This window comes from Coenobita brevimanus, chromosome 16 (assembly GCF_032717465.1).
Source record: "Coenobita brevimanus isolate Jiangsu-jjx chromosome 16, ASM3271746v2, whole genome shotgun sequence".
NCBI classification, from domain to species: Eukaryota; Metazoa; Arthropoda; class Malacostraca; order Decapoda; family Coenobitidae; genus Coenobita; species Coenobita brevimanus.
In genome coordinates this window covers 9474164-9486879 of record NC_136969.1, presented here as the reverse complement: position 1 = coordinate 9486879, position 12716 = coordinate 9474164, and the positions used below count along the sequence as shown (strand labels likewise).

At 39.7% G+C, this 12716-nt stretch overlaps 1 protein-coding gene across 1 annotated transcript; it reads left to right on the top strand.

Moving 5' to 3' along the window:
• Positions 1-317: 317 nt before the first annotated feature.
• LOC145390857 (glutamate receptor ionotropic, delta-2-like) lies at positions 318-10983 on the top strand. The gene is made up of 10 exons (XM_080265597.1): positions 318-328; positions 3589-3717; positions 4072-4230; positions 4440-4530; positions 7236-7536; positions 7811-8031; positions 8480-8660; positions 9483-9582; positions 9859-9988; positions 10825-10983. Exons 1-10 carry the CDS (start codon positions 318-320, stop codon positions 10981-10983), a joined length of 1482 nt encoding a protein of 493 aa, XP_080121723.1.
• Positions 10984-12716: the final 1733 nt, after the last annotated feature.

The following is a 12716-nucleotide window of genomic DNA, read 5'->3' as shown; positions in this document are numbered from 1 at the left end:
CCTCGACAGAAAGACGAAGCACCAACTGTGCCATGTGAACATGTTGAAACTGTACCATCATGCACTAGATTCTCTGGCTCCCGTGCACCTTGTCTCCGCTATGGCTGCTGCTGCTGAGGAAGGTGTTGACAGCGGGTAGTTTGAGGTGAACTGCGAGTTTCCAGATTGTAGCTGGGTGAAGAATGATGAGGCAGAGTCCACTCTCAACTCCAAGTTAGCACATCTACTTTGGGACAAAGTTTCACAGTCAGTTGCCCTCTTGTCAACTTACAAGGAAGTATTCACCAGTACCCCTGGGACGACCAATTGAATTCAGCATGGTGTGGATGTGAGTGACACCGTTCCTGTAAAGTTGCCCTTTTATCAGGTCAGTCCTCAGCATGTGGGCCTGCTGCGTCAGGAGCTCAATTATATGTTAGACCATGGGCCTGTATCCCCCTGTGTTAGTCCCTGGAGTTCCCCTGTGACTTTGCAGCCTAAACCAGATGGCACCGCAAGATTTTGCATATACTACAGTGGGTGAACGTGCTAACAAAGACTGATACGTACCCATTGCCCAGGCTTGAGGACTGAATCAATCGCATCGGCTCATCTAGTTATATCACCAAGTTAGATCTCCAGAAAGACTTCTGGCAAGTACCTTTGACTGAACGGGCTAGGGAAGTCTCATGTTTTGTGGCAGACGGACAAACATGTCAGTGTAATGTGATGATGTATGGTATGAAAAATGCCCCGGCAACATTCCAATGATTAATGAACATGGTTATCGGTGGTATGAAGCATTGTGTGGTATACTTGGATGATGTAGTAGTTTTTACTGATGACTGGGAAGGCCACTTAAGAGAACTAGAGGTTTTGCTGTCCAGGCTTTCTAAGGCTTGCCTTGTAGTAAATTTAAAGAAGTGCGAGTTTGTTTCTGCACAGGTTCAGTACCTTGGTTATGTGGTTGGTCATGGTTGTGTATGCCCCCCTGACTCTAAGGTCAAGGCAATAAAGAATTTTCAGGTACCACAAAACAGGTGAAAGCTTCGGAGATTCCTTGGCAGTATTGGTTACTACCGTCGTTTTTTGAAGAACTTTGCAACAATAGTGGCCCCTCTCACTGAATTGTTTTAGAAATTACATCTGGACTTGTGTGTGTTAGAAGAGTTTTGATGCAGCCAAGGTCTTATGTAATTATCCAGTTATGGCTGCACCAAACTTTAATAAGACATTTAAACTTGCTGTAGATGCTAGTAATGTGGGTGCAGGAGCTGTGTTAATGCAGGATGATGATCATCGCATAGAGCATCCTGTTCGGTATTTCAGTACGAAGTTTTCTGTTTCTCATTATAATTATTCTGTTATCAAAAAGGAACTATTAGCCCCGATCTTCGCCCTGCAGCACTTTTCTCTGTATGTCCCTGCATTTGGACCTACTGTCATTGTATAGATTGATCGTCACCCATTCAAACTTCTGAATAATTTGAAGATGAAGAATCAGCGATTGATGCGTTGGAGTTTATTTCTTCAGCAGTTTCATTTGGATGTTAAACACATTAAGGATATTGACAATGTCACTGCTGATTATTTGTCACGTTTTTGAGAATGAATTTTCCTAAGGAAAATTTCTTTCTTAGGTGTGGGAGTGTTAGGTGTATATATATATATATATATATATATATATATATATATATATATATATATATATATATATATATATATATATATATATATTTTCTGTATTTTATGTGTAGTGTGTGTGTGTGTGTGTGTGTGTGTGTGCTTGTTTTTGCCTGTTCATTACTTAACATATTCATAAAGTCTTAATTAATTTAATTCTGTTTGCTCTCTCGACGTGGGTATGACTAAAATTGTTTTTAACCCATCACGTCCCGACCGATTTTCCACCACTGACTCCCCCCAGTCCCGATCAATTTTGTAAAAAAAAAAATTTGGCTCAAACCTCCGCTTCTGTTGAGAAACATCGAAAATTCATAGAGAAATCGCTCACCTGAGGTTTAAAATACTCGATACAGATAGCAGTACTCCATACCTTGCTGGGTTTTCTATCAGGCTGGCTCCAAAGAAAACGAGTTCTATGGAAGGGTAACTATTCCACAACACTCAAACGGTATTTATTTATTTATTTGGTACGAATTTTTATGTAGTACGAAAGTATATTGGTTTTCAAACACTAATATAAGCAATATAAGCATTGTTTCACTCACTAACACATCAACATACCTGACCTTTTTTGGTGACATTACCTGATCATCATTTCTGACTGTTTCTTCCTCTAACGTTACGTAAACTTTGTCCTCTACATTGTCATCGATTGAGGAATCACTCTGGCCCTGAATGTCTTTATTGGCCAGGCCACTGGTAACAGGTAAATTGCTGAGACAGTGGTGTGTGAGGGGTGAGGGATGTCATACGGGGTAAGGCATTGTCCCTGCCTGGCATCTTTTAGAGGAACAGAGGAAGGTGTCCCGTGTATACATACCAAAAATCACGTGCGAAAATTGAAAATTGTCCAAATTATGAACCTTGCAATTGTGCGACATACCAATATGTCGACGGGACCAGGTGTGACAAAACGTTGCAACGTACCCATACGTCGATGGGATGCCTCAGGTTAATATCGGTGATTTGCAGTGGAGCTTGAACAGATGACATGAAGATTTGTATTCACCAGTGATATTTATAACATTCACAGTATGGGGGAGAGACTTAATTACTTAACTCTTTTCTGTATATTTCTCGTCTGGCCTAGCTGAGTGTTACTGCATGCATAACTGGGGGGGGGGGGATATAAGGTGGAGGTTTTTGGAAGGAGACAGTTTTTTGTGGGTTGGCACTGGGAGAGGTAGTGTTTGGTTGGAGACCACAGAGGGAGGAGAAGCAATGTATTGTGTATTGTATATATCACTGAATATCTTTCATTTCTTATTAGCATCCAATTGCAAGTATTACTTTATTATTTTTATTATTATTATTATTATTATTATTAATTTGTGGCAATCAAGTGCAGTTTAGTTATCTTTTTCTATGATTTTATTTCTTTCGTTTAGCAGGGTTGTTCCAATTCTTTAGTGTGATTATTCAGGGTATTATCGGGTTACTTGTTTTTCTCATTCTTTTGCTTTTTCATTATACCATTGTAAATATTGTAAATAATATTAGCTTGTATTATAATAGTATTTTTCATTGTGTTTACTTGGCCCTGGCTAACCTCAGCTAATTTTATTTACTTTCGGACTTGTGTTGCAAGATTGGAGTTTGTTTTTTTATTGTTTTCATCACTTAACTCTTTGATCAATTCCCTTTTCACTTTTTTTTTTCTCAGTTTTACACAGTCAGATTGTTATTTTGTGTTGCCTACTCCTATCTCTTAACAATACTAATCCATAGTAGGGATCGAGGCTATAAACAATGAATTTTCAAATTCAGTGAAATTATCAGAGTCTTTCAAGTTTTTCACATTATTATTTAACATCTTCATAGATAACTGACCATCTGATCCAGTTGCAACAGTACAAGAACACAAATTATAACGTCGATTTTTCTGAGTATTAATTAATGGACACATTGCTTTTTCATCAACAGGACCAAAGTGTTCTCATGGTTGCCATTCACCGACCAAGAATCTCTGCCATTACAAGTGGCATCATGGACTATCAATCAACGTCTAACTTTCACTCATCTACCAGATCTCTTCCCCCAGAAGTTCTTACGGTAAACTTTGTGTGTCAGCAACTGTCCGCTAAGATATTAATATAGTACAGAGGCAGTGAGGTGCATACTGTACATAACAGATCTTACATGGTAACTCATATTGTTATAACATACCCCAATTTACTGATTTACAATATATAAGAAGAGGATGGATCAGGATCTGATGATTCCTGTGGAGGAACAGAAGACGCATACAGAAATTAATAACTAGATAAGCATGCTGAATAGGTGAAATTTCTGGAATGGGCCAATTTAACCTTATTCCCCCTGTTTAGACTTGAACACCCCTGCATGAATAGAATCATCCAGGTAACATTGCTAGTTAACACTGTACCGTAAACCATCTTGCCAAAGGTTCTTGCACCGGCCTCACTTGCTAGTGACAGCAGAGGAGTTTGTGTCACAACCGGCAATTATAGTAGATGACCCAATGGCACCAGAGGGAAAACGACTCACCTTTGGGGGGGCAGCGGGGAACATTATGGAGATGCTGTCCACAATCATGAACTTCACGTAAGCTGTAATACACACTTGCTTTATTACACTCTTTTTTTGGTTGGAATTATCTTGATTCTATAAATTAACACTGGCTAGTTGCACAATTTGTCCAAAGCTAGCGAAAATAAATTATGAATGTGAACTTACCATCTCGACTTATTTTTCGTTAAGGAAAATGGTGTTAACATCAGAGGTACTTACAGTAAATCACGTCCCTCTGACAGATACACGTACATGAGATCCCCTGACAAGACTTGGGGCTTACTGCAGAGCGATGGAACTTGGACAGGCATGATGGGACTCATTACACGTGAGGTCAGTTCTGTAGTCCGTTTACCTCAACTTGGCTCAGATTTTCGTCCTTTTGCAGATTATACCACGAATCTCGATGGCAGAAAAAGACTTCCTTTTCAGATGACTGCTCTATCAATAGCGTCCTTTTCTAGTGCTAATCTGTTATTGCAGCAAACTTCTCAATATGGAATGGCAATTTTGGGTCAAGTTAGAACAAGAGTATATATAGCATCTGTGAACCGAATACTCTTTGGTTTACGGCACGTAGTAGCATTTCTTTCTCAGTTATATATTTTGGGCATTTCTTTGCAACATTATTTTTTTGTTACGCCTTTTGTCTGGCTGTGGTTATTAATATCAGTTTCTGTCGACCTGCGGTTTGTGTGATTTAATTATTTTTCTTACATGCAGCCGTGTTGTAGATAGATTCCAGTGTTTAATTATCCTTCAACAGCATTCAGCATTGTACAGTAGTTATACTTTCCTTTACATAAAATTCGATCCTCATGTTTCGCATATACATCACCTAAACAAACATTTTTTGTCAATTTCACTTTCAAATAGTTAGCTCGGGGACTACTTCTCTTGAAATAACAACTCGTTATCAATATAGTAAATATTCAGTACTGAAGAGATGGACAGAGTATTTTGAAAGATTGTTAAATGTACAGGAGGAAAGGATGGCTGAGATTGTGGCGGAAGGAAGGGTGCAATGAATAAATGTGTTGGGAGAGTTGAATGATTCTTTGATCACGAAGCAGGAAGTGGAGAAGGCAGTAAAGGAGATGAAAACAGGGAAAGCTGCAGGTATGGATGGGTGTGCTGTGGAATGCCTGAAGGGTGGTGGAGTGACTATTGTTGACTGGTTAGTAAGATTGTTGAATGTGTACTTTGTGAAAGGTATGGTGCCAATTGACTGGGCAAGTGCTTGTGTGGTCGCGTTGTATAAAGGCAAGGGTGATAAGTATGAATGTACTAGCTTTAGGGGTGTAAGTCTGTTGAGTGTTGTAGGTAAGGTGTATGGTAGAGTGTTAATTTTCAGAGTTATAGAAGGTACAGAGGGAGTTATTGGTGATGAGTAGTGTGGCTTTAGGAGAGGGAGGGGATGCGTGGATCGGGTGTTCACTGTGAGACAAATGTGTGAAAAATATTTAGCGAAAGGCAAGGATGTGTTTTGGGCATTCATGGATTTTGAGAAAGTGTATGATAGAATTGGTAGGGAGGCTTTGTTGACTGTTTGAAGATTGTGTGGACTTGATGGTAGGTTACTAAAAGGGGTGAAAAGTTTTTATGTTAATAGTAGGGCGTGTGTAAGAGTGGGTAATGCTGTGAGTGATTGGTTTTCCGTGACAGTGGGCCTGCGACAGGGATGTCTGATATTAACTTGGTTGTTTAATATTTATATGGATGGTGTTGTAAGAGAGGTGAATGCAAGAGTTTTAGGTGGAGGTCTGAGTCTGGTGAGTGTTGATGGTGGAGAGTGGAATCTGAAGCAGCTGCTGTTTGCAGATGATACTGCACTGGTGGCTGCTTCAGAGGAGAGATTTAGACAGTTGGTAGGGGAGTTTGGAAGGGTGTGTGAAGGGAGGAAATTGAAAGTAAATGAGAATAAGAGTAAAGTGATGAAGTGTACGAGGTTGGCAGATAGTACGGGCATGAATATAGTTTTGAATGGTGAGTTGCTTGATGAGGTAGAGTGTTTGAATATTTAGAGTCACAAGTTGCTGTGGATGGAAGAAGAGATGCAGAAGTGAAGTTTAGAATGAATGAAGTAGGTAAGGTTCTGGGAAGAATGAAAAAAGTGTTTAGATGTCGTTCGCCTAGAATGGATGTAAAGAGAAGGCTGTAGGAGAGTGTTGGGGTACCGACTACGTTATATGGGGTTGAAACATGGAATATGGGTGTAGCAGAGAGGAAAAGTTTGAATGTTATGGAGATGAGGTGTCTGAGGAGTATGTGTGGAGTGACACGAATGGATCGAGTGCGAAATGATGAAGTGCGAAGGAGAACTGGAGTTGTTCGGGAGATGGCTGGTAGAATTGTGCAGACGGTGTTGCGATGGCTTGGGCATTTGGAGAGAATGGATAATGAGTGATTGGTGAAAAAGATAACTAGCTCTGATGTGAGAGGTGTAAGGCTGAGAGGGAGACCACGAATAGGATGGATGGACAGTGTGAAGAGAGCGCTGGATGGGAGATGGATGTCTGTTGAGCAAGGAAGAGTGGCTGTGCGTGACAGAAATAAATGGAAAGAAATTGTGAATGAATAAATGATGACGCAGCCCTGAGGGGATATTCTCCCGTATTTGGTCTGATCAGCTAGTAAGGTCAGGTGCGGGTAAGGGGATGGGTCTATGTTGATGTGGCAGGGGTAAACCAGCTCTGCTGTCGGGCCCTGCTGCGGATGTCACTGATTGCACTGCGGAGTTGACCCTTGTGTGGTGTGGTGCAGTTTGGACTGTCTCTTCTCCTCTTTGGGGCCAAGATGCGAATGAATGTGTTTGAATGGATGAGTAAATGGGGAGTGTGTAGTCCTGTCTCGGCTGCCTCCCTTTCCTTGGGGGAAGTAGCCTAGATATATAGATAGAAGAAAACGATATATGAGCCTTTTCACGAATTACTCATCATAGTATATTGTGGAAAAGGATAATCTTTTTAAAAATATATTCCGACGTACATTAATTTATTCTACTATTCTTCATTATATTTTACAAAAGCACATTTCAGGAAGTGGAGTTTTCTCCGGGACCATTTTTCATGGATATAACCAGAAGCCACTGGATAGATTACTCTCCATTTGTGTTTATGGGAAATTATCAAATTCTCGCTGCCCGTGGTCGACCTAAGGTGGACCCGTGGGGCTTCCTGCTGCCTCTTAGACCAAAGGTTTGGGTAGCTGTGATGACAGCACTGTTGGCAGTATGTGCTGTGATGCTGCTTCTGCCTTTTTGCCTTCCCACTCATATGCAAGAACCACACATGAAAGATGCCAATACCTTCAACTGTGTGCGAATTCTTTTGCAAGAAGGTAACTAGTGCTTGCCATGTTGTAGTTTACACTGAGAAATTTTAGACTAACTTTGGAAGAACTCTGTGATATTAGATTAAGTGGGAACGACTGAGTCAATGTAGGCAGCATCCAGGCTTCTTAGTTTCCGAACTAGTCAATTTTCCTCAGTGAGAATATAGAAAAAGCCAGTTGTTTCGTAACCACTACTTTTATTTTAACAACGTTGCCATTAACAGCCAATCATATCTTCTGGTGATCCATATCTTTTGCTTGCCTAAGTTTTGTCTTGCAGATATAAAGAGCACTAAGAGTCGATGGTGGTGGGATCGTGTGATGCTGGGGGTGTGGATGCTGATGATGGTGGTGCTGACACAGAGCTACGTCGGCAATCTCATGGCCCTCCTGGCAGTCAGATACATAGACCAACCTTATCAGAGACTTGAGGACGTCCTTGACAACTCTGATGTTGGGATAATTGTTGTTCCAAACACTCTGATCATTAAATATATTGAAGTGCGTGGTTGTTTCTTCAGGACGATAAAAAATTAAGAAATTAAGAGTATCTAATTGGCTCTCTATAATCTGATACTTTAATTGATATCATATTAGTTAATAATGGCATCAAACAGTAATAAGTATACCAGTTGTGCCTGAAATTATGGTAAACTATTAATGATAAAACTTTTTTTTTTCTTGTCATGTACAATTTCTCAAACCCCATAAACCTGCTAATTCTGTGTAGATCTATGATATTGGTCGTTAATTAAGTTCCTGATTCTATTTTCAGCGATTAGCTTATGGTTCATCTTTTTTTTTTTCAATATGTTTGATGTATAACTAAAAATTTCTGCCAAACATTTACACGTATCTTTTGTTTTCGAACTACTAAAAACTAGTGTTTCCAAATCCCACAAACTTATACGGTAAAGTAGAAAATTTTTGATAGCCTTATTCGTTTCAGAGTGCCAAGTCAGGTCCACTTCATGAACTGGGGAAACTGATGGGGACGAACCGAGTCTCGTACAACAAGTACGCCGAATTAGCCAACAGCATGGAGACCATCGTGCGTGCAGCCACTCACGTCATCTTTGACCTGGATATCAACTACACCAATATGCTACCCAAAAGCTTTTCTATCACAGGTTGCAATATGGTCGCCAAGATTACTGGGATTATATACTCCTACGTTTATTATCTTCCTGGTTATCTGTATTATAGAATGCATCAGTGTTTCATAGCAGCACGAAGCCAACAATTATATGAAGTTTTGTTCGCGGCCAGTCTAAAATGGCACACACACACACACACACACACACACACACACACACACACACACACACAATGAGAGAGAGAGAGAGAGAGAGAGAGAGAGAGAGAGAGAAGCTGTTGTTTAACTAGTTATATCACGTTAATCATGTAATATAAACTTTATTTCTACTAAGACTTTTCTCTGCTGAGTAAAAAAGTTAGGTTATTTAAGTTAACAGATTTATGCCTTTGAATTTTCAAGGATCATAAGGCAAATATCTACTGTGCATTGAATATTTCACGAGGTTGAGATGAGAACTCTCCTTCCCCTCTCAGTCGTCTGTCTTGAGTTAGAATGAATTAAGTGTTCTCACGGATACTCCGCCTGACAAACTGGTTAATTTAAGGATCATACTGAGGGAGAAAATAAAGGTCTTTACCTCTAAATGGTGCTAAATAAAATAAACTGTATGAGTAGGGTTGGAACTGTCAAGATTTTACGACTCCTCTTGTTATCCAGAGGGATATGGGAAATGAGGATTTCAGGGACATGCCACTGTTGACAAGAGGCAAAAGCTATTGTTAGAAAAATGTAAAACACTGCCTGGCATTTGAAAATAAGAAGGAGCTTGTAAATTTGTAAAAGGAACACCAATAGTTTTCTAATAGCATATCTACGCTTTTGTATTAATAATATCTGGTAACTCTTTTTTCAGGTCGTTGTGATTTCTACCTTTCACGAAGCGTCTACGCAACCAACCCTGAGGCCATGGTGACTCAGAAGAACAGCCTGTTATTACCAAGGATAAATACGTTGTAAGTGCCCCAATTTAGTGAAATAAGCGATGATGTGCTACAGATAATAATTTTTGCGTATAACTCTTTTTAAAAATAAAAATAAAACGTAACAAATATTTATAATCTGGTCCGTTTCACAGAAGGTCTTTCGATATATGACAGATTTACATATACACATACAAACATACCGAGATGTCATGGAAGAACAGACGAGAGCTCAGTGTTTCACCCTTCATTTTTCTTAACGAGTTATTCCTCACATACAGACATAAAACTGTCTCTTCCTTTGGTTAGATCCTACAGTTTGGTGGAATCAGGGCTGTATGATATATGGATGAAGTACTCAGAACACAACTCCAGCATGTGCAAGAACCCACCCAGGATCATCACCGTCACCACCATTCTCTCACTCACCAGTCTTTGGGTAAGCCATGACAGTAACTTCCTTCATTACTGAAAATAGGATAGATTTACATCACTGTACCTTTTATCCCCCTCAGTCTGATGTTGCATTTTATTATTACACGCAGACGATTTTATTCGGTTCACGAAAGATTTTTTTTTACCTGGGAGGCTGAACATAGCTTTCATTTACCCTATTACTAGGAGAGTAAGGTTAAAAAATAAATAAGCAACAAAATACTTCATTGGAATAAAGTTTGAAAAACCTGAGTGTGTGTAATTGAGTAATGAGCATCTCTTAATGCCTTCTTGTTAAATGTGTACTGCATCACATTTAATTATGCAGGTAGGTATTTCTGATAAAAGTTAAAGACTCCAGTAAAACCTGACTTTTATAACTACGACTCTAGCTACGTACTTCGGACACTACCTCACCCCCCTATCTTCCCATGGTATATTTTTTGGATCACAGTGAACTTGACTTCATATCTGGTACATTGAAGTATCCTATGCTGAAGTGTTAGGGCAGTTGTCGGTGCGTGCTGAAGACACACACGAGTTATGGACAAAGTTTATGAATCTCCACATCGTCCTCCGAGAAGTAGTCTATACTGACATTATGTGAGTGTAAGGGAGGGTTAAACGTCAAAGCTATGCAAGAATATGGGGCAGCAGAAAATAATTCAATCCCTACCGTGGCCTTAGGATCAGTTCGAGATAAATAATTGTTTTAATAGGTCTTTTATAGATATATATGTGTGACGTTGTAAGAACTGACTACACATTTAAAAAGGGTATTATTAGTTTAGTCCATTGTGAAAAGATCACTGACCTACATCCCGCGTTATCCATTTTCAGGGCATGTTCGCTGTGCTTGGGTTTGGGTTCACAGTGGCTGTAGTGGTGCTGGTGATGGAGCTGGTGTGTGGTGGAGCCAGGTGGGGCCAAAAGGTCAGGTGGCCGCTTAAGACACATAACACTATCACCATCACTGACCACACATATCACCGTTCATGACAACGCTCTTCATATGATTTACTTACTTCATTTTAAGTTTGATAAGGAAAGCAGTGCATACTAATCAATCAAATGAATTCACAAATATTTTAGAATTATATATAAAATTGTACAAATGGCAAGCTATAAGAATTGCTTCCAGTATCACTCACCGCAGTGTATTCTCATGGGTATCACCTTTTAGGTTTGTGTAAGAATATATATTAATAAATCTTAGTCTTTTTTTGTTTCATTATCCACTGCCTATGGAGTAATGTTAGTGACCTAAGTATACACGTACAGCAACATCATTTTCTGCGTGACAGTATCTTCTACCATCGAGGTTAGGGCTATGTAGTCACACTTGTCTGTCTGTGTCTATCTCTCCAGGGTATTATATAACACTAATGGGAGGATCATCATGAAGATATGTGGACATGTCTCCAGTATCCCAGTTAATCTATTTAATTTAGATGATCTGTCTAGTTGATCTCTTGGAGTAAGTATATTGTCATGGCATAATGAGAGGGGAGGGAGATGTATTCACTGACTGATGTGGTTAGAAGGGATGGAAGTTGTTTACTGGGTGGTGTAGTGAGAGGGGAGGGTAAGGTGTTCACTGTTTATATAACGGCCCAAGGAGGCCGGTCAGCACTCAGAGGTCAGATGTTGCTCCAGGCTGTTAGAGATCACATTTCAGCTTCACCTTCCTATACATTTTGATCGTGACTTCTGTGGCACTGTGTTGGTGTTAGTCATGTAGTACAGCGTTAGGCATATGGTGCATTATTGTTGTTCGTGATACGGTACAGTGTTATTGTCAGTGAAATAGCACCGTGTTGCTGTTGGTAATATAACACTGTACCATTTTGCTGTAAGTGATATTGTACCATGTTGCTGTTGGTGACATAGTACCGTGTTGTTATTAGTCATATGGTACCGCGTTGTTATTAGTTATGATGCAACGCGTTCCTGTCATGTTATACCCCCATTGACCGAGCAGTGTACCTTTATTGGGGAGACGTATATTAATCCTTTATCACTTTATACTGACAGCTATAGATCAGGATAGTTTCCATCTATTTAATATTCTCTGATGCATAAGTTTCAGACACCGAACATGAAAGCACAACGATCGTCACAACCAACCTCTCTAACCGTAAGAAACATTTTTGTGCGAATGTAATTAGTGTCTTTTATTAACTTAACTTTCTACGTTTTTGGTATTTACAGATCACTATATTTCAGGCAGCATGAAAACACACCGAATACCTCTCGGTCAGCAGGAATTTAGCAAAAAAAAAAAATTTACTGGCTTGAGGCAACGGTATCTTTTCTTTTAAGATTAGTTTAGGGCATTTTTTTGTTGCTTTCATAATAACTGTCATTGTTTTAAGACCCATTATTGTTTTCACATGCTTCATTTTAGTGGAAAAGATTTTTTTTTTTTTTTTTTTTTTTTTGACTTACTTTCGTTTTCGTTTCATCGTTTTCGTTTTTAAAGGCTCCAACATGCTTGCATGTGTCGGCCTTGGTCACCTAATGGCGGCTGTCCATGCTGCACGATCCATTGCAGCCTCCCTGTTCAGTCCCTTAACCCTGAGATCAGACTTAATGACCTCGTCCCATGTCTTTCTTGGTCTACCCCTCGTAACCCCACCCCCAACATTAACACATCTCACCTTCCTCACCCAATTATCATCCCCCATCCTCTCCACATGTCCAAACCATCTCAATCTACCTCTCCTCATCAT

What these genes read in the sequence shown, in the direction of transcription:
- LOC145390857 (XM_080265597.1), top strand. An exon ending in TGATCATTAAATATATTGAA is followed by an intron (nt 8,032 to 8,479) that starts GTGCGTGGTTGT and finishes TATTCGTTTCAG; the next exon opens with AGTGCCAAGTCAGGTCCACT. An exon ending in TTACCAAGGATAAATACGTT is followed by an intron (nt 9,583 to 9,858) that starts GTAAGTGCCCCA and finishes TCCTTTGGTTAG; the next exon opens with ATCCTACAGTTTGGTGGAAT.